Here is a 22,263-nt window from a genome sequence, read left to right as displayed (position 1 = left end):
GAAATTATGAATTCGCATCGACAATTAAAATATGATCTATTTATCGAAATTAATTTGATATCCTTCAGATTGATTAATTAAAGAAAATTCTTTAACTTGAAAAGAAATCTCGATGTTAGAAATCCTCAGTCGGGAAAACTAATTCGTCTATTTCTTATCTTTAAAGAATATTCTTTCCTCATTTATATAAAAAAACGCAATTGAATATAAATGTAAAAAACATTTTCACATTGAATAAAATAGATAATTATTTAGAAACATTCACTACATTATTTGACTTAAAATAAAATAAATTAATAATTAAAAAAATGTAATTAATTTTATTTCAAGTTCATATTTGTTCAAATGTCGTATCAGATTACACCACTTCGATCAAGCGATGCTTTCCACACCCATTCTACAAATCGTTGTTCTTGAAAAACATTCGAATATAATGAAATATTAACAAGCATTAATATCGAATATAAGAAAAGATATTGACTAATATTTAAATAAGATTAATGAATAGATAAATAAAAGTATAATAATGAAAGTAAAACAACACAAATAAAAATACATAAATAATTTGAACATATGGACACACTCTTCAGATAAAAATAAAGCATATAAGATATACTTAATATATTATAAAGTAACATGTAAGACGTAAATACAAAAGTATATAAGGTAACATATATAAAAAAGGATTCATCATGTGCAGTGCTCTATTGTTAACAAAAATATAAAAAAAATAAAAAAAGTATTGACAAATATATCATTAATATATGGAGGTAAGAAACAAATCTAATATATATATAATTGCGTTAATTACTGTCAATATAAAAAGCAAATGTCAAAGGTAATATGTAAATACCAATATAAATACATTAGGTAGTAAATGGTAAGTACTGAATAAAAAGAAATATATAAAAAAACGTAATATGCTCCCATCAAAAGGCAAGAATAAAATAATATAGTTGACTAAACCAAATAAAAAATTAAAAGGTAGAGAAAATATAAACAAGCCATAATAGCATGCAGGACTAAAATATAAAAAGGTAAATGTAATACCTAAAACATAAACTTTAAAATATATTTGACAACTTGAACAAAATGGTTAAAATGAAACAATAAAACTTATGATGCTTAATCATGAATAAGTTAAAAATATAGTAGCCCACATGTAGATATAAACATAAACATATTTAATAAAATGAAACATGACTAAAATAGAAAATAAATAAATCAGGAGCTCAAAGTAAAAATTATTGGAAATTCATTGGTGGCTGAAATGAATTAATACAAAGCTGCAAAGGACCTATAGTGTAATTCGACCATATGCCAAAACACGTTGAGCCCCCCAGCAAACTACGCCGTTTTGTGGTTAAAATATAAGCCCAACAACAGGCTTTGTCTCCACTTACCCTTTTCATTTGTTTCATTCTCTCATTTCGTGAAAGGGAGAAAAAATGAGAGAGTTCTTAGAGAACTCGCAAATACAGGTGGACAACCGCCTCATCGGCAGCCCTTGGTCGGCGGCGCCGTCGTATGCCGGCGTCGGAGATTATAGAAAAAAGGCACAGTTGACACGTTCCTTTGCCCCAGTTATAGATCCGAGCTTCTTTTAACCAAAAGGAGTCCCGATAAGCGTAGATCTAAGGGAAAACTTCTCAATTTACTTGGCTCCGATGAACCCACAACTCAGGTATGTCTCTCATTTTCTATTTTTTTCACTATGATTTCTAAAATAGGTTTGAATCTCTCTTTTTTTCCTTTTTTCTCATTCGTTCGAGAGCCCCTACATCGAATCTTTCATCCTTTGGTTGCCTCTATTTTTTTCTGATCGAGCCCCATCCTTCTCTCTTCGAATCTGTCTTCGCTTTATGGTTGCGTATCATTGCTTGGTGGTGGATTAAGTTTAGGGTAGGTGAAAGATTAGGTAAAATCTCGTAATTTTCAGGATTATGTGTCGGTTTAGTGGGATTTTCTTTTGACTTTGGTTTGTGGGATTTTCGGTGGACTGTTCGCATATGATAACGACGATGGCGGCTTGGTGGCTCGGCGGTGACTCGGCTTTAACGGCTCGGCAGTGATCTGGAGAAGTAGAAGAAATGATGTGCGACGGTAATTGGATAAGGGTTTAAAAACCCTAAATAGCTCATAATCTAGACCATTAATTTGGGTCCAAATCCAACGGCTGGTGAGAGGGTTGGTTGGGAAACCCTAATCGGGTTCACACATTGGTTGAACCGGGTCGGATATCCTTTGGGTTGGGTCCTGGTCTGTTGTAATCTGCTTTGGGTTGCTAAGCTCTCTTATAGTAGATTGGGTTAATGCACTTGGGCTCAGAGATTTATCTTGTTGTCTTCGAGTTTGCAATGATTTGGTCCTGTAAAATGTAATTAAAATAAATAAATATTAATAATAGTAATAATAATAATAATAATATTCGATCCGAACAAAAACGGATGTCTACCAAAACTAACGAGTTGAATCATGGTCAAGCTGAAACCAAATGCCACAGAATCCCCCCTTACTTCACACTGCCGCTCTGCCAATACTGAAAAAACTCTCTTTTCTTTACAATAAAAAATACAACTTTTAGCTGAAAACATCAAAACTACTTTATTTTTACCTTGTTTAAAACTCCAAAAACCTTATCCCCATGGCCCCATTAATACCACTGACGTTGCTTTCTGTGCCAGCAATGGCAACTGTTTCCACCTTCCTAAATCTGGCTACATCACACCCATTTCTTCACATTAACAAACAAAACAAGATATGGTTTTATTTTATTTATTCTCTTCATAATTAACAGAGAATCGTTATGGCTAAGTTTGTAAACTGTCCATCTAACATCCATGCATATTGCTTATCACTGCCATATGCCATATGCTATTCTTGTGAAGATATGGTTCAGTCTCTTTTCAACCAAATGACAATTGTAATGAGAAAAGACAGCTCTATTTGGGTATAACCCAATACCAACTTTAGTATTATCCATTGGACTAAATGTTCAAACATATTAACTATGATGGTTGCTAAAGAGTGTGTAATAAAATTGTAGAAGGAAAACAGATAAAGACTTGAAACTAAGAACTGTTTCTTGAAGAACCCATTAAAGAAGGAATGATGTTCTCTATGATGTTTCTTGGAATCTTCATAGAAAGTTTTCCAAGTATGTGTTAAGATCAATGAAGCATACGGGGATTGGTCCCAGAAAAGAGGGTTATTTGTTTATATATTTTTTATTTTATAGATTATGGTATAGCTTTAGAGCAAAGGAAAGCTTCTTAGTAACTTCACCCTCGTCCAGTCCAAGAGAAAACAGTAAAAATAAATAAATAACTACTACTTGCAGGATTTTGTATTCAAAACTGGTCATCATTGACATTGAATGCCAATTCTGGCCAGAGAAGAGAGAGAGAGAGGGAGGGAGAGCCAATTAACATTACATGACAAAAAAATCACATCATGGGCATAACATGCATGAATTCAGAAGAAGAAAAAAACATACATAAACTCCCCTTGATACCCTATATATTGGTAAGTTGTATTAGTCTAAGAGGGTCCCAATAGAATTTATTTCTTTTGTATTTTTACTTTGGTTTCATTCTTTTCTATGTTGTTTTGAAAGCTCATGGCATGCTTAGACATGTATAATTCCGAGCACAAAAGTCATCATCACTGCCCCCCAATGAGTCCAAGAATCTCTTTCTCAAATGATTTTGTTGAGACTCAACAGATTATGAAGCAAGAAAGGAACTCGAGAGAATCTCCTCCAGTGTCCTCAGACTTTGAATTCTCAGTGTCAAACTATTCCATGATGAGTGCTGATGAGCTTTTCTTTAAGGGTAAGCTGTTGCCATTTAACGATAATTGCAGCAATCAAATGCAAAGGACATTGAGAGAAAAGCTTCTTGCTGGGGACGATGATGATGATGATAATGTAACATTGACCCCTCCTAAGGGTTCCACAAGGTGGAAGGGGTTTCTGGGTCTCAAGAGAACCCACACTGGTTCCAAAAAAGTTGACAAGAATGAAGGTTCTATGGAGAAAATGGGTGACAGTAAAAGGTCTGCTTTTGTTCATGAGGTGAGAAAATAAACCAAAAGAAAAGAAAACAAGAAAAGATTACCAACTTTTATTTTACATATGGGATTTCATCTATCTTTTGTTTCAGGAACTTTTATCTGAAGGAGGACCAAATTGCAGGAATGTGGAGATTGGGATATAGTTACAATTCTTGAAGGGGTTCAGAACTTGTAGAAATGTGGAACATTTTTTATTTTTTGAAAAAAAAAAGGTTTGTGGGGCTGCTTTAAATCTTTTTTCCCCTTCATTTGGGATTTAGTTTTCTTATTTTTCATTTGTTTTTCTCAAAGGATTTGGTGTTTAGGTGTTTCTTTGCGCAAAATGTTTGCAGTTTAAGAAGTTCCTGTAATGTTCAGCAATTGGTAGATCTCTATTAAGTCATGGTTTTATGACTCAGATCTGCTCACAAAAGTTTTACTTTGAATTGGATCTGTTCGTGTCTTTACCTATCTTCTGGAAGTTACATTAAGTTTAGGGTTAATTACTTTAAATACCATCAACCTTTAAATATTGACTCGTTTATATCACAAAAGTTTTAATTTTATCAATTTTAACACTAATATTTACTTTTAAGTGCTCTGTCATTAATGATTTAACGGACAATGACATGGTAATGGCATACCGTGATGTTGAAGTAGATGCCTCCTATAAATGACGTTTTGACGTTTCTGTTTTAGTCCTCAAAATACTCTAAATGATGTCGTTTTGCTTGAATCCTAATTCTCCTAGGGACTAAACTCAAATTTTCCCATTATATTTTTAATCTTCTTCCACCTCATCTTCATCTACAACTCCTTTTTCATTGCATCTGGTACATATCACGCTGCAGACTCTTTTAAAACTCTCTCATCAATCAATTTTATTTTTTAAGTTTTTTTATTTCTCTCACTTCACCTCCCTCCCTCTCTCTCTCTCTCTCTCCTCCGGTAACCTCTCTACATTTCTACGGTATATATTTTGTATATATATCGATGACTTATGTACATATTTGAATGTTTCCTACTTGTTCTATTGTTTTTTGTCTTCAAAGTTTTCCTTTTATTGAAGTTTGATTACTTCTTGTGCTTTTTAGTTGTTAATTCATTAATGAGGTTTAAAACATTTGCTTTTGAATATTGAATCCCTCTAAAAAATAGAATGTTAAATGGCCTTTTTTGGGGTTCGTTTTTACTTGTTTAAAGTTTTTGCTTTAAAGAACATAGTCCTTTTATTTTAGTGGGGTATTAAAGTTGAAATATTGTAAGGATGATGAACCGATTTGATTGGATTTAAATATATGTTTGGTTGCCAAGAAAACCATAGAAAGTGAGTTACTGGTGAAGATGAGGAAGAAAGAAAAAATATAATGGGAAAATTTGAGTTTTAGTACCTAGGAAAATTAAGATTCAAGCAAAAACGACATTATTTTGGATCTTTTGAGCACTAAAACAGAAATATCAAAACGATGTCGTTTAGATAAGACATCTATGTTAGCGACGTCATAACATACCGTTACCATGTCATTGTCCCGTTAAACCATTAACCGCATAGTGACATAATTACACTTAAATGTAAACGTTAGTATTAAAATTAATAATATTAAAACGTCACTAATATAATATAAACGAGTAAACGCTTAAAGGTTAGTGTTATTTGAAATAGTTAACCCTTAAGTTTATTATTTTTAGTTTGCATTGGAAGTAGGGGAAATAAAATAGAGGTGCACAAAAAATTCAAATATCTGATTTTGTGCAAAAAATATCCGAAACCGGATTTGGGAAAAATCGATTTTTTTTTAAACCAATATTTTAAAACCAGATAGTATAATCGATTTGAGAAAAATTGGACGACCGGATTTTTTACTAGATTAAAAACCGGTTTGAAAAAAACCGGATAAAAAACCAGTTTTTTATCCGGAAAAAAATCCGGTCTGGGGTTTAAAAAATTGGATGACCGGATTTTTTACCGGATTAAAAACCGGTTTTTTTCAAACCGAAACCAGTTACATCATCCGGCCCTCCAAACCGATTATGATCCGAACCGACTTTTTTATAAACCGATTTTTTAGCTTAGTGAAAAAATCGGATCGGTTTTTATCCGATCCGGATCGGATTTAAATCCGGTTATGTGCATCTCTAAAATAACGGGTAAGTGAATTCATAGTATTGAAGTAACATGTTGATTCAAATCATATCTATATTAAAAAAATCACCGTTTTATTGCAATTAATTAAGTTGCATCAAAAGACGTTCGAGTCATTGACAGTTTTGGTTTAGGGTTTTTAAATAATGTGCCAATTAGTTTAGGTACCCCAGACACATTAGACGTGTGTCACAGTACTAGAATTTGTCTAGTAGTATGTACGGCCTTAGACTATAAAACTCGGGTCGATTGTCTAAGTTAATGTACAAAACAATCTTGTGAGAATTTAAGCTTACCAAAATAACGAACAAACTCTCAAAGCTCATATTTCTTAAGCCTTGAGAGATTGTTCGATGTTTTGGTGAGCTTTAAGTTCTAACAAAGTTATTCATCGTCTAAGACTACAACGAATCTCTAGGCAAAACTCTAATCCCGTGGCACATGCTACTGCAAGTTGTTTTAAAGACTTGCGTTTCTTTTCTAAATTTTCATTCAACCAGGAAAGAAAATGTAATTCATTAACCTAATCCCATGAAAATAAACGTGGAAGCAGGGCGCACTTGCCTCCGAGTGTCGCCCGTCTGGTCTGGTCTTGGTCTCTTGTTGATCCTATATTGCCAACCTCAAGCACCATCTTAGAATAATATTCTTTTACCTGATCATAATTCTCCCATTAACATTGAAACAAAGGAAGTTATAAGCAATTAAGCCTCAAGCAAATGAAAGAGTCGCAGAGTACCCATACATAAAGGGCAAGAATACATCTTTATAGCAATCTCACCATGGAGCTTTAACTTCTTCCTCAAACATCAGCTCATTGCTTTCTACTTTAGATTGCAAACTCTCGATTTCAAATCCGAACGTCTTGCATGCATCCTTCAGCTCAGTGAGTTTTGCTTCAAGGTTTCTTATCTCGTTCTCAGCCTGAGCTCTTTCGGTTTTAGCTTCATTGTTTCTCCTTATCTCAGCTGCGCCTTCTGATTCAAATGCAAGGTTTACCAGCCGGTGTACTCGAGTTCGTAAGAATCCAACATTCATGCCCAACATCTCAAAGGATTTCAAGGTCTTGTCCCAACTATCAAATTCATCTCGAGATGTTGAGAGCTTGCAAGCTCTTATGGCATCAGCAATTCTGACGGTTTCGGAAATAATTTCAACTTTAAATTTAAAACTTATACCCTGGATAACATTTTCATGCAGTAAAGCGTTTTGACTACAGCATAGCTGGTAGTATGTATTGCGAATATCTTCCGAGAGCCCGGGATCCACAACCAAGCCATCAACCAATACGTCGTTCTCAAAACTTGTTACGTCTTTGAATTGAATTGTTCGCAGGGGTCGCTTGAAACCTTCCAAAACTTCTGAACCAACTTCTTCACTATCATTTTCAGATAGCTCTGCTGGCTGCCCAATATCACAAGCCAATCTTTGTAGGCCAGACCTCTTTTTCTGCTTTTGAAAAGAAGCTAGTGGAAGAGATTTCGGGCGTTTCCTCTTTGTACTTTTATAGTCCGTTGGACCAGTTTCTGCATCATATATTATATTTTTTTTCCAGAAATTCAGTTATAATGCAAATCTTCTGACATGAAAGCATGACAATTAAGAGACCAAACAAAGATACCAATCAACTTGCCTGCATCGTTTTGCTCTGTATGAGCATCCAAATTGAGGAGGCCAAGAGCTCCATCCATTTCATTCAAATCATTTGCCGTTATTGTGTATATCTACAACGATACGATGATACATGTTAGAGATAAAGAGTAATTACTAAAGTAAATAACTGAATTTTCACAAGAATACATGCATTTAAGAGAAACAGAAGATAATCACTCTTCAAACAGGGGAAGAAAACTGATGCATTGTAAAACCCTTAAATTACTGCTGATGGGCCAGGTTAGAGACACAGTCAAGCAGTCTTTTGCTTCAATGGTGTAAGGAATTGTAATAAACCTAATATGAACTCCACACTAGTTCTGTATCACCTACGGTTCCTATAGAAACTTTTAAAGTTCTGATGTAGTTAGCTGGAACTAAATCTATTTCTCTCCATTCCTCCTGTAAACCAAGAAAACTTCAAAAAACAACACATGCAAGTTTTTAAAGAGTGATATAATGGTTTGATTTAGCACTATAGATCAATCTTGAAAAAACAGTACACTAAGAATAGTATGATACTAAGATGTCCAACTTTCACTGCAATGTTATAGGCCTACCCCTGACATTTTTTCCACTATCTTAGCTCTTCAGTGTGTGACCTCGTAATAAGGCACACTCATCAGAATCTTTAAGAATGAGGTTTCATAATCACCCTATAAGGCGCACGCATCAGAATCTTTAGGAATGAGGTTTCATATTTACCCTAACTACATCTTCAGGAATCAGGTTTCACAAAAAGTCTTTTTAAGGTCCTTAACATCTTTGCTAACAAACCCCACCATACATTCGAAAAGACTAGCCACGTTAACTTGGATTTGATCATTTAAAATATATGAGCATTAACATCTTCAGTTATGCAGGAACCAGTGAGCATTTGTTTCGCATCTGATGGTTGATCAGTTCCTACATAACTAGTTAAAGGCAAAATCCAATCTGAAAAAAATCAGTCTTCTCTAGCAAGTTTAGGAACAAAAATAATTAGAACTATTGAGCAGATGTTTTCTTATCTGGATGGAGTCTCAGAATCTGTTACTCTCCAGGCTTGGTAAAGCAGTAAAAGAGATCATAGTAAGAGGGGGAGAAAAAGTGGCTTCAGTCACTGCAATGTTATTAAATGTTTTTAATTTCTTAAGTTAGTGGCTGCATAAGCCTTGTTATACTATGTATAGCTTAGTATATTACATACATAGCTCTTACACTTTTATTCTACAAAAATAGCAGATTCAAAAATTTTTGCTGCCCATGATGTTTATGGTTCTAATCATGAATTCTCCCATGATGTAGTAACCAATATAAAAAATAATCAGCTTAAATAATGAAGAGAATACCTCAATTGTTTTAACGTCTAAATCTAAGACAAATTAACTCAAGACCCCCATTTTTTGTTTAAATACTTCCTAGGTCCATGTCAAGTTCAAGGTTAGGCAATTCAGCCCCACGATGTTTTATCCTAGTTCTATCCCTACATCCCTCCCCTCGTTTTTCTACCCATATTTTACTTCCATTGTGTTTTTTACATTTTTCCTATAAAAAAACATTCAAGTGTGTGTTTTACCAGCATCTTGTATCAATATTAATTTAAGTCTTACAGAAGAATATCACATTTAGGTTGGAGGGTCGGTCTCTAATCCCAGAATTAGATCCCTCAATCATAGTGGATACCCATCCAATGTTGAGACATGGAGAAATAAAACATACCTAGAACTTTCTTCTTAGCATTAAACTCCAATGACAAGTCAGAACTATCAACAGAAATATAATCACATATTGCACTTAAGCAGTATAAACCTAAAAACCTCGAGAAAATTGGAAGGTCAAGAAGAATAGCTAATGGAAATGTAATTTAAACCATCACCTTGAACTTGGTTGGCTCAACTAACTGGAAGACCAAAACATCACCCTCAAGCAAATTATTGGCACTACAAAACTGTCTCCAACCTGCACTCAATCCCGTTTTATGAGCATAGTATTTTACATAATATTGGTGCCCACCTTCATCTTCCAAAGCAATTGTAGTATCCTTCCTAGGTAAATGCATTTTACAGAACACCCCAGGAAGCCCCTATCAAAAGAAAAAGAAAATGAGCACAGAAAAAAGAATAGTACACACACAAATTTTCACTGTTAATACAATCATACAAAGTGAATTTAGGCATTTGACGGCACTAACCATCCAAAAACAGCTTCTAACATGTGATCTAACCAAAGATTTTGCAAAACTGGGAAATTCAGGTTCTAGGTTTGATTGAATTTCCTCTGCACAAATCATAGCTGGAGACTTGAATTCAGGGGTGCATCTTCCATCACTCGCGTTATTTTTCATAGAACTTCCAGAAAAAACTAAACATCATCAGAAAATGAATCAAAAAGCAGTAAAACAGCATATGTAGATCCCAATTCTTTTAGATACTTCACTAACCTTATTTTCATGCCCCCAGAATCTGACATTGCCTGTCAGAAAATCTAATTGTTAGTGCTAATTCCCATTCATTCTTAGCAAAAAGACAAACAATTCTTGATGGAAGTTTGAAATTAGAAACTCCCAGGTCTAGTCCATTCCATACGCCAAATAATTTGACCATGTCAAATAAGTTGCCACTTTTTTTCAATTTATTAGTACACTTCTACGGAGTGTTTTCTTTTGACAAGTTCAAAATAATATTTGAAATTTAAAGTTTGAAAAGTGGGGGGACTATTAACCAAAACAATCATTCAAATGCTGGTGCACTGAACAATGCATTTGGAAGTTTGCGACAACAGTTGAGTCATTATACAATAAACATTTGTCATAGCAGTAAATATGTATTTAACAATTCTTAAAAAAAAAAAAAAAGAATAAAGGTTTTACAGGTTTGATTATGGTCTCGGAATGGCTCTTCTTTAGCTTCAGTTTTCGCTCAGTTGACGCCTTAGCCTTCTTCCTATCATTTTTCTTGTTTTCCTGCAAAAATGAAATATAATGCAACGCATATAATTACCAATCGAGTAAAGAGAGTACGGAACCTTCTTTTTTTGTTGTTGAAAAACTACAGCAATAAGTAAAAGATCTAACTTATTCTCCTATAGTTTCTATCATTTTCTTTCGAAATCCAGCTAAACAAACAGAAAGCAAGAAGGAGAGAAAGAAGAAAAGATAGACCGAAGAAGGGTTAAGGTTAGGAGCGTGGGTAAAGTCTTCTTCGCCAGTAGATTTGAGCCTCCTACCAGCAAATAACGTCGTTCTTTTCGGTATCTCTTCAGCTTCCTCCTTCACCCTGTGATCCATAACCAGCAATTCGGTCACAAAGAAAGCAGGGACTCCCGAGAAGAAGCAGATGTTTACCGTTTCCCTCTCTCCCTCTCGAGTGCAGAAGTGCAGAGTGCTTCGTTCTTTTTATCAAAGCTTTTTAAATCAGGGTAAACTATAGTTTTGGTCACTTTTATTTCAATTTTGTCTAGTTCTTATCACTAAATTTAAAACGTTATGTTTCAGCCATTTATATTATCGATTTATTATATCTTAAACTCTCATTCCTACCACGACCACCGCTTATCGTTTCTGCCGACCATCATCGATAGTGGTTGGACCCAAAATTTCCAGTTCACCTTTTTGAGATCTTTTAAGCTTGAATTTGATGTACTTCCACTAATAAATGTCTCGATGCAAACCCTTTTTTAATGATCATTGGGTTATATTTATTTAAAATTTTTCTTAGTATATTAATACTATACATACGCTTTATAAATATAACTATTCGAACCTAAATCTTCTAAAGAGAATATTATTTACTTTTCTCACTTAGAACATTTAATAAGTTGTCCCTATATAAACGTATTATAGTATAAAACACCAGTAAATAATTTCTCCAATAGTTGTATTAATAAATTTATTTACTGTTAATAACTAGATAATTAATATCAATTAGCTATAAAAGATAACACATACTATATTTGAATATATATTTGTCTGGATCGGTTCAGTCTTTTAGATAAGTTTAACATACGAGCCGTCTACAAACAATTGGTTGGTCTAGTGGGATGAAGTATTAGATCCCTTAAACAAGATTAGTGGTTTGAATCTTAACGTTATGAATGGAGCAAAACTGGATTAGGAGGGTCGTCATCTCCTCTATAGTATCCGATCCAAATTAATCAATTAATAAATCAAATACCAATGATTATAAAAAATATATTTACCATCTATTTATCATAAGTATTATTATCATATCTATTATGTCGTCTAGATTACATATCTTCAAACTTTTTTTTGATAGAATATCATCAAACCTTTTTTAATAATGAAAGATCATGCTATAAATCTTAAAATTGATAATTAAAAATTTTAAGTAATTTTAATGAAAAATATGAAATTTCAGATATTTATAAATAATTACATGTATTTTTTAAATATTAAAATAATATATTTCGGGTATATAGAGAGAGAGAACATGCAAAAACTAAACACTTAGGGTGCGTTTGATTCACGGAATATAAGATTACCTTTGGAAATAACATTACTAGAATGTAACATTACCTTATACATGACTGAGAATGAATGTAAGATTACAGTGTTTGGTTGAAGGAATAAGAGATTATTGGAACATATATTTTATCAAATTGTCCTTGTTCTATATGTTTTAACAAGTGGAATTTTAAATATTTAAATGAAAATATTTATATAAAAAAGCATCGAAAATATATTGTTTTATTATTTTAAATGTATATACTTTATAATAAAATTTATATATAATTTTTTTATAAAATTTAAAAGATAAATGGGTAGAATAAAAGAGTAAGCATATCATGTATTATTTTAATTATAAATAATATTAATTTTACATTATTTATCTAAAAAATATATTAAAATTTTACATCAACATTTAACTAGAATACGAAAATTTTATTAGATTTAACATGATTTAACATTATCAATCAAAAAATGATTTAACATTATCAATCAAAAGCCTTGGGGTTTAGACACTTGATATAGTCGAGTAACGCAAAGTCAAGGAGGATCCAACTGTTCAATCAGACCCTTAATTTTCCCAATCTGCAATCTGCACCCAGCCACCGAATCTTTTTTTAGCATATGTTGTCTGTCATGAAGTTTTAGTAGCGATTTTTTCTAGCATAAGTTTAAGTCAACAATTAATGTGTTGACGAACCGGTTAAACCCATATAACAGTTCGGTCAATGAATACTACCAGATTGAGCTTAAGCTACCGATGGACACTTGGTTCATAACCACAAAAAAAATAGGATATGTTCATAGCCTAAACAACCAACATGATAAGACTAATTTATAATAACCTATGGAGATAAACACCAAACAAGTTCACAAAATGAGAATTACATAAACTAAATGCTAGAGACAAAATCTAATTTCGAAAGATAACTAATTAAAAGGTAAGGACCCCAACAGCCTATAGCTTCATCACTCTTGCCATCTGCATGTACCCACCGTGTTCCCTACTCTCATGCCCTAACAACCATAACCATACACTCTAAGCATTGCATTTATGGTTCCGATATTGGGTGCGCAATGGTCTTCCATGTATTGGAATATGGAAATGCAATCATCAACATATCCACCATCTAGGGATGCCATTATCAAACCAGTGAAGGTTATCTCCAAAGGTTTCCTAGTAGGGAGTTTTTTAATCTTGTCCACCTGCAAACATAGTTTAGCTGAATTTAAAAGTTTCTAGGTCTATGGTCATCAATGCAAAATCGATGCATAGGTACAGACACTAAAAGAAACATGAAATGCTATTAGACTTCATAGTTCATTCCAAGCTTTCTCTCTCCATCCACTAAAAGTAAAATAATACAAATAGAGATAATATCACATTTGATACCTGTGTGTTAACAAAATATCCAATATTGCGACATTTTAAAAGAATAAGTACACATTGGACATTTTGTCAAAGTCAGGTACAAAATCTGACATTATCCCATACAAATATCTAAAAAGAGAAGACCATTTGAATACCATGTAACTTTTTAAACAAGCTCCTAAATTGTCAAAGCTTAAAGGATTTTAATTTCATATGGTTTCCTCAGGTCAACCCTGTTATTATAATGTGGATAACACACACATATTCAGGTCCTATACTAGTGTTATAGACAACAATAACATCCATTAACAATGGAAATGGCTCCTTGAAGTCATTGTAGTTTGCAAAAAAACCCGAAGAACAAGGGAACATCAATTATGAAACGAGAGCAGATATATGCACTGTGAAGTTATTAATATCCATAAATTGATCTTTTTGTGTTACACCCTCCCCACTCACCATGGGGGAAAGAACCACTTTAGTTTACCCTAAAGAGAATGTATGATCCAAATATGCAAATATTCAATCACTCAGATCCAGTCACGACTTAGAATCCATAGAGAATGAAATTTACCTCTATCATAGCATCGTGCCACCTTCCATTTCTGCAAAGACAGCAAGCTAGTTCATAATAGACACTGGTTGTTCCAATTACTCCCCTTTGTTCCATATCACGGACTGCTTCCACAGCCTCATTAATCTTTCCTTCCCCCAAAATGTTGAAAAGTCAAGGAAAACGGTGCATTAATGCACCGAATTCATTCAATGCAAATAGTCAAAAGTTTCAACTAATTTGTTGGAAAAAAATGGTAAAAGCTTAAATTAGTCATTGTACTTTAGGGTATTTACAAATTAGTCCTTAAGACTTCGACTATAAATACCCTAGCTCATTTAGCTTCAAAATCATCCCAAAGCATTCTAGCTTTCTTCCAATACTAGAGAGAATTTAGAGAGTTTCTTGACAGTTGTTTTCTCCTTTTTATCAAGAGAGAATTATCATTGTTTTCTCCTTGGTCGATCGAGAGAAGTTGTAATTCCTATTTTCTCATAGTGAAATTCTTTTACCGTTGCCCGTGATTTTTACTCTATATTATTTAGGGGTTTTCCATGTAAATTTTGTGTCTCTTTTATCTTCATTTTTATTTTCTCAAATTATCAGTTGCGATTTTGCTCTATCCGATAGTCGTCTTCCGCAACAATTGGTATCCGAGCCAGATTAGAGTATGTAATATCTGCTTATTGTCTTTGTGGTTGCCACCAAAAGGTGGATCCTCCAACATAAGAAAGTAAGAAGGTATTACTCATTCTTTGAAGGTTCCAGAGAACTATTCACGATAGTGAAATAGTGGGAGCTATCCGTAATTGAAGATATGGAGATGAAATTTGATATTGAAAAATTCAATGGGAGAAATTTCTCATTGTGGAAATTAAAGATGAAGGCCATCCTGAGGAAAGACGGGTGTCTAGCGGCTATCAGTGAAAGGCCGGTGGATTTTGCAGATGACAGCAAATGGATCGAAATGGACGGAAATGCTATGGCAAACTTTCATCTAGCATTAGCAGATGAAGTATTTTCAAGCATCGAGGAGAAAAAGACAGCTAAGGAGATATGGGATCATCTCACCAAATTATACAAGGCCACATCGCTGCACAATAAAATTTTCCTGAAGAGAAAATTATACACTCTCCAGATGTCAGAATCTACTTCAATGACGGAGCACTTAAACACACTGAACAGTTTATTTTCTCAGCTTACATCCTTAAGCTGTAAAATAGTAGAACAAGAACGTGCTGAACTTCTACTTCAAAGTCTACCGGATTCGTATGATCAACTCATCATCAACTTGACAAACAGTAATGTCACCAGTCTAGTCTTCGATGACGTTGCTGCTGCTGTTCTACAAGAAGAAAATCGGCGCAAGAACAAGGAAGATAGACAAGTAAATCTGCAACAAGAAGAAGCATTGACAACAATGAGAGGGAGATCAACAGAACATGGCCAAAGCAGTAGTCACAAACATGGTAGATCGAAGTCGATGAGCAAGAAGAATTTAAAGTGCTACAACTGTGGAAAGAAGGGTCACTTGAAGAAGGATTGTTGGAGTTTAAATAAAAACTCCAATCCACAAGGAAATACCGCAAACACTTCAGATGATGGAGATGCTCTATGCTGTGAAGCGTCAACCACCGTGGAAGACAGAAAAAGATTTGCAGATATATGGCTCATTGATTTGGGAGCGACATACCACATGACCTCAAGAAAAGAATGGTTCCATCATTATGAACCTGTCTCAGGAGGATCTGTGTATAGTTGCAATGATCATGCCTTAGAGATCATTGGCGTGGGAACCATCAAATTGAAGATGTGTGATGGAACAATTAAAGTTGTTCGAGATGTGCGGCATGTGAAAGGCCTGAAGAAAAATTTATTATCCTACGGATTGTTGGATAATAATGCAAGCAAGATTGAAACACAGAAATGAATCATGAATGTGTTCCGTGGAGCGCTTGTGGTGCTGAAAGGAGAAAAGATAGCTGCAAACTTGTACATGCTGAAGGGAGAGACTTTGCTAGAAGCAAAAGCCTCTGTTGCCTCATGTAGTTCAGATTCTTCAATGCTATGGCATCAGAAACTTGGACACATGTCAGAACAAGGAATGAAAGATCTTGTGGAGGAAAAGCTACTTCCAGGATTAACAAAGGTATCACTTACTTTGTGTGAGCATTGCATAACAAGTAAGCAACACCCGGTTAAAATTCAACACGTCAAATTCTAGAGGCAAAAATGTTCTAGAATTGGTTCATTCTGACGTATGGCAAGCACCAGTTACATCCCTAGGCGGAGCAAAATACTTTGTCTCATTTATTGATGACTACTCCAGGAGATGTTGGGTGTACCCTATTAAGAAGAAGTCAGATGTGTTTTTAACTTTCAAAAACTTCAAAGCACGGGTGGAACTTGATTCTGGAAATAAGATCAAGTGTTTCAGAACAGATAATGGAGGAGAATACACAAGCGAAGAATTTGATGACTTTTGCAAGAAAGAAGGCATCAAAAGACAGTTCACAGTGGCGAACACTCCTCAACAAAATGGAGTGGCAGAGCGGATGAACAGAACCTTGTTAGAAAGAACAAGAGCAATGTTGAGGGATGTAAGCCTAGAAAAAATCATTCTGGGTAGAAGCTGTCAATACCGCCTGTTATTTGGTGAATCGAGCTCCATCAACTGCAATAGAGCTGAAGACACCAATGGAGATGTGGACTGGTAAACCAGCTGATTATTCAAACCTCCATGTATTTGGAAGTATAGTGTACGTGATGTACAACTCCCAAGAAATTTCAAAGTTGGATCCAAAATCCAGGAAATGCAAATTCTTGGTGTATGCTGATGGAGTAAAGGGGTATCGCTTGTGGGATCCCACTGCCCGCAAAGTGATCATTAGCAGAGATGTTATCTTTGTAGAAGACAAGCTACAAAGAAAAGAAGACGATGATAGCGCTAAAAAGTTAGAAACTACACAGATACATGTGGAAAAGGAGTTTGAACAAGGAGATTCTTCTGAAGCAGAACCAGCACACGATGAACAAGAACCAGAGAGTTCTGAAGCTCCAACAACTAGTCAATCAGATCGTGTGAGAAGACGTCCCAATTGGCACTAAGATTATATTATAGAAGGAAATATTGCATACTGCCTTTTAATAGAGGATGGTGAGCCATTAACATACCAGGAGGCAATAAACAACTCAGATGCTTCATTGTGGATGATGGCGATGCAAGAAGAAATCGAAGCCCTTCATAAAAATAATACATGGGATCTTGTGCGACTACCGCAAGGAAGAAAGCCAATTGGTAACAAATGGGTTTTCAAAATCAAGCGAAATGGTGACGATCAAGTGGAGAGGTATCGTGTAAGACTGGTGGTCAAAGGATATGCTCAGAAAGAAGGTATTGATTTCAATGAAATTTTTTCTCCTATGGTTCGACTAACAACAGTTCAAGTAGTTTTGGCAATGTGTACTACATTGAATTTACATCTGGAACAGCTAGATGTTAAAACAACTTTTCTTCATGGAAATCTTGAAGAAGAGATTTATATGCTCCAGCCTGAAGGTTTTGAAGAAGACGAAAAAAAGAACTTGGTTTGCAGGTTGAACATATCTCTGTACGGTCTAAAGCAGGCGCTGAGGTGTTGGTATAAGAGATTTGATTCCTTCATTATGTGCCTTGGATACAACAGACTTAATGCAGACCCTTGTGCTTATTTCAAGAGGTCTGGTGATAACGATTTTGTTATATTGCTGTTGTATGTGGATGACATGTTGGTTGCAAGACCCAACAAAGACCATATTAAAGAATTGAAGGCACAACTGGCTAGGGAATTTGAAATGAATGACTTGGGATCAGCAAACAAGATTCTAGGGATGCAAATTCACCGAGAGAGAAGTAATAGGAAGATTTGGCTTTCACAAAAGAATTACTTGAAGAAAACCTTGTCACGATTTAGCATGCAAGATTGTAAGCCAATTTCTACCCCTCTTCCTATTAACTTCAAATTATCCTCCAGTATGAGTCCTAGCAGTGAAGAAGAGATGATATAGATGTCTCAAGTACCGTATGCATCAGCAGTGGGAAGCTTAATGTTCGCTATGATATGCACAAGACTAGACATTGCACAAGCAGTGGGAGTGGTTAGTCGGTACATGGCGAATCCAGGCAAAGAGCATTGGAATACAGTAAAGAGGATCCTGAGATACATCAAAGGGACCTCAAATGTTGCATTATGTTACGGAGGATCAAACTTACTAATCAATGGGTATGTAGATTCTGACTATGCAGAGGATTTAGATAAAAGCAAATCTACGACAGGATATGTGTTCAAAATTGTTGATGGAGCTGTAAGCTGGGTTTCAAAATTGCAATCAGTTGTGGCTACATCCACAACAGAAGAAGAATATGTAGCAGCTACACAAGCCAGTAAAGAAGCAATTTGGTTGAAGATGTTATTGGAGGAGCTTGGGCACAATCAAGAGTATGTCTCTCTGTTTTGTGACAGTCAAAGCGCCTTGCATCTAGCAAGGAATCCATCATTTCATTCAAGGACAAAGCACATACGAGTTCAGTACCACTTCATTCGTGAAAAGGTGGAAGAAGGGACGATAGATATGCAGAAGATCCATACCAAAGACAACATAGTAGATTTCATGACGAAGGCAATCAATGCTGATAAATTTACCTGGTGTCGATCCTCCTGTGGCCTGTCAGAGACGTAAGCAATATGAAGATACAAGGTAGAAAGAATGGTGTGAAGATATAATTGTTCCAATCAAATCTTCAAGTGGGAGATTGTTGAAAAGTCAAGGAAAACGGTGCATTAATGCACCGAATTCATTCAATGCAAATTGTCAAAAGTTTCAACTAATTTGTTGGAAAAAATGGTAAAAGCTTAAATTAGTCATTATACTTTATGGTATTTACAAATTAGTCCTTAAGACTTCGACTATAAATACCCTAGCTCATTTAGCTTCAAAATCATCCCAAAGCATTTTAGCTTTCTTCCAATACTAGAGAGAATTTAGAGAGTTTCTTGAGAGTTGTTTTCTCCTTTTTATCAAGAGAGAATTATCATTGTTTTCTCTTTGGTCGATCGAGAGAAGTTGTAATTCCTATTTTCTCATAGTGAAATTCTTCTACCGTTGCCCGTGATTTTTACCCTATATTATTTAGGGGTTTTCCACGTAAATTTTGTGTCTCTTTTATCTTCATTTTTATTTTCTCAAATTATCAGTTGCGATTTTTCTCTATCCGATAGCCGTCTTCCGCAATACAAAAGGCTTTGACAAGGACTGGAAAGCCACAGATCAAGCAGTGTATTGAGTTGAAACAAAACCAACTTTTCAACAGAAACATGCATGCTAACAACGAGAAAAGGAAATAAGCTACCTTTGTAAGTGCTGTTAGAGCTTCTCCGCTTCTTTTCATTTTTCTAAAAAACTCGTGGACCAAATCATACTTCCCAGAATGCAACATTACCTTTCAATAAGCACCTCGTGTAAGACTCAAATTTGAAATATAACTTGAGGATAAATAATACTTGGCAGTAGATATAATTTCCTTCGATCAGAGCATGAAGCATTTCCACTAAGGTAGTAATGTGGGATGACACACCAAAAACTAATTTATTCTGGACTCCTATGCTTATAAATTATTCCTCTGCCAACACAAAGACATTTGCAATATCACTAAAATTGCGTCCTTGAGAGGACTTCTAAAGTTATACCCCCATTAATTCTATAAGCTTCACTGGAAATATGAAGAGATAAATAGCAATGCTCATTTAAATGCATTGCCTGACATCTAAAGCTTTGAAATCTGAGGTAATCAGCATTTTGTAGCTGGAAAAGTAACTCATAAAAGGTAGCACATGAACTTAAAACACACATTAACAATCAAACGACCATGATGCCAGCATAAAACAATACCAAATTGCAATTGCTGCTTTGGACTGAAAGTAAGAAGACTGAAACATAGTCCGAGTGAAGATATCGATGATTATAAGTACCTCCATTGCAAGTCCATACGTTGCTCCATTAGGTCTCAGACCAGTCTTTCTCAACTGATCAAACACCCACGAAATCCCTTTCCATTGATGTAGTGGAACACAAGCATTCAGAACCTGGCAAGCATTTTGCAAAAGAAACTTATTAATGGATTGAAAGATGGCAAGGAGACATGAGCAGTAAAAAGGAGCGACAAAATGAGGGATGCTCACATACAGCATTATATACAACAATATCAGGTTCAAGCATTGGCTCCCACTTCTTGTGACGCATATTTTTAGTTCTTTTAGAAGGTTTCTGCCTCATGCACTCAATTATGTTCAGAAGTTCCTTCAAAAGACCAGCTTGTCCCAGTGTAACAGCAATACATCATCATCTCCAACTTAAAAATCCAAATTTTCAATGCTATCCTTCATACTTAAACATGCTCATAAAACTCAAACCATACATGAACATCTTCATAAAAATGAAAATCATAAAACTCATCCTATGGGAAACTAAATTAATAGTCGATCATATTAAGGAAAGGAAAATGAAGAGCAGCCAAAACTCAACAATGAAACAAACCTTAATTCCATTGCGAAAAAAATAGAAAACAATGATCAAAGGTAGATGAACAATGAAACAAACCAAGAAAAATGTTGAAAATAAAAATTGAAATATCAACGCCAGAAGCAAATACCTAACACGCCAGAAGCAGAGATCAACGCCAAATCGAAGAAGAAGATTTTGTTTCAGCAGAACCAAGCAGGGAGAAGGGTATTTTAGACAACGGGGACGGGAATAAGCAAATACCTAAGGGAGATGAGGGACTAACATTCCCGGGAAAACGGAAAAAATATCATTGTTGGTATTAATTTTTGACTGGCACTTGGGAATGTGGAGAAACCAAACGTGGGTATTTTAACCCAGAAAAAAACATTCCTCCCAGGAATGAAATATTCCGTGAACCAAACGGGGCCAAGCTCATAACTGAAGGTTTGTATTATTATTTTTCTTTTATTATTTTGGATAAAAAATAGGAAAACAAAAAGGATACATAAACAATAAAGATAATACTTGTGTTTGATTTCATATTGTTTTCATGTTTTAGAGTTTGAATATTAATTTTAGGAATAAAATTTTTCAAAGTTTGAAGTGTATTAGCTTAACTCATAAGATAGCTCCTTGCTTAATTCCCTCCAACCTTTTTTTTTCTTTCAGATTAAAGAGTTCTCCCAACTCTTTTACTGATCACACAAACATCAAAAGGAATTTTTAACCAAACGCGAGATTAGGGAAAACATCAAAACGAATTTAAAAATTTATGAATGCCATAGATACGGCTTAAAACATCTCGATGACTAAAACCTCAAGCCATCTTTTACGAAAGATGTAACGCTTTTCTTTAACTTTAAAAATGGAGATAAATAATCTCACTTGTTTCAAACTCGAATTGATGATCTAAAGGATAAAATAGATTCTTTAATGTCCAAAACTTAAAACTTGCTTCGAGAAATTTTGAAAGTTGAAATAAAGGAGAAAAGATGAGTGAAAAAAGTGGGTGAGCTAACATGCTCAGCTTCCCTTCCCCTACTTGAGACGAGGAAATCAATGGTATATTTACTATTTTAGTCCCTTCTCGTTTGATCTCGATTCAAATATCTCTATTTTTATGTTCAATTAGGCTCAAGTCTCTTACAATATTTATGCACACTTTGTTTAATAAGTTTAACCATACTCTCGTATAGGTTTATAGACCTCTCGGATCATCCCTCATGCGTTGACTCAAAAATTTAAATTATTACATTTTATATGAAATATAATGCTGAAATATGTCAATTAATTAATTTATCGTAACGTAAAATTATATGTTATAATCCCAGGATACAAGAGAGAGAAAATAAATAGATTGAAAATGATTCAAAGTCCTAACGAGCTTAAACCCTAATATGATACAATATGTCTAGAATATGGTTCAATAAATAGACTGAAAATGAGTCAAAGACCTAACGAGCTTAAGCCCTAATATGATACATGTCTAGAAACATGGATAA

The 22,263-nt window shown here is 34.6% G+C and overlaps 3 protein-coding genes across 3 annotated transcripts; 1 reads left to right on the top strand and 2 right to left on the bottom strand.

The window, feature by feature from the left end:
* The first annotated feature begins 2,753 nt into the window (after window positions 1-2,753).
* On the top strand, window positions 2,754-4,465 carry LOC120196468. The gene is made up of 2 exons (XM_039198268.1): window positions 2,754-4,075; window positions 4,164-4,465. Exons 1-2 carry the CDS (start codon window positions 3,620-3,622, stop codon window positions 4,215-4,217), a joined length of 510 nt encoding a protein of 169 aa, XP_039054199.1. The 5' UTR covers window positions 2,754-3,619; the 3' UTR covers window positions 4,218-4,465.
* A 2,282-nt stretch (window positions 4,466-6,747) lies between these two features.
* LOC120196467 (B3 domain-containing protein Os01g0234100-like) lies at window positions 6,748-11,181 on the bottom strand. Its single transcript, XM_039198267.1, has 7 exons — window positions 10,992-11,181; window positions 10,701-10,793; window positions 10,272-10,303; window positions 10,023-10,179; window positions 9,708-9,914; window positions 7,830-7,920; window positions 6,748-7,722 (listed from the first exon to the last, which is right to left on the bottom strand). The coding sequence occupies exons 1-7, from the start codon at window positions 11,115-11,117 to the stop codon at window positions 6,974-6,976; spliced, it is 1,455 nt and encodes a 484-aa protein (XP_039054198.1). The 5' UTR covers window positions 11,118-11,181; the 3' UTR covers window positions 6,748-6,973.
* Window positions 11,182-13,313: 2,132 nt separating this feature from the next.
* On the bottom strand, window positions 13,314-20,593 carry LOC120196524 (pentatricopeptide repeat-containing protein At5g67570, chloroplastic-like; the record flags this gene model as incomplete). The annotated part of the gene is made up of 5 exons (XM_039198318.1): window positions 13,314-13,502; window positions 14,243-14,373; window positions 19,562-19,700; window positions 20,230-20,343; window positions 20,444-20,593. Coding segments are annotated over 5 exons (723 nt in total), but the record flags the coding sequence as incomplete, so codon positions are not given.
* Between the last annotated feature and the right edge of the window lie 1,670 nt (window positions 20,594-22,263).

This window comes from Hibiscus syriacus, unplaced genomic scaffold, assembly GCF_006381635.1.
Source record: "Hibiscus syriacus cultivar Baekdansim isolate YM2019G1 unplaced genomic scaffold, ASM638163v2 tig00117034_pilon, whole genome shotgun sequence".
Lineage (NCBI taxonomy): Eukaryota > Viridiplantae > Streptophyta > Magnoliopsida > Malvales > Malvaceae > Hibiscus > Hibiscus syriacus.
This window is presented reverse-complemented; position numbering and strand designations above follow the sequence as displayed.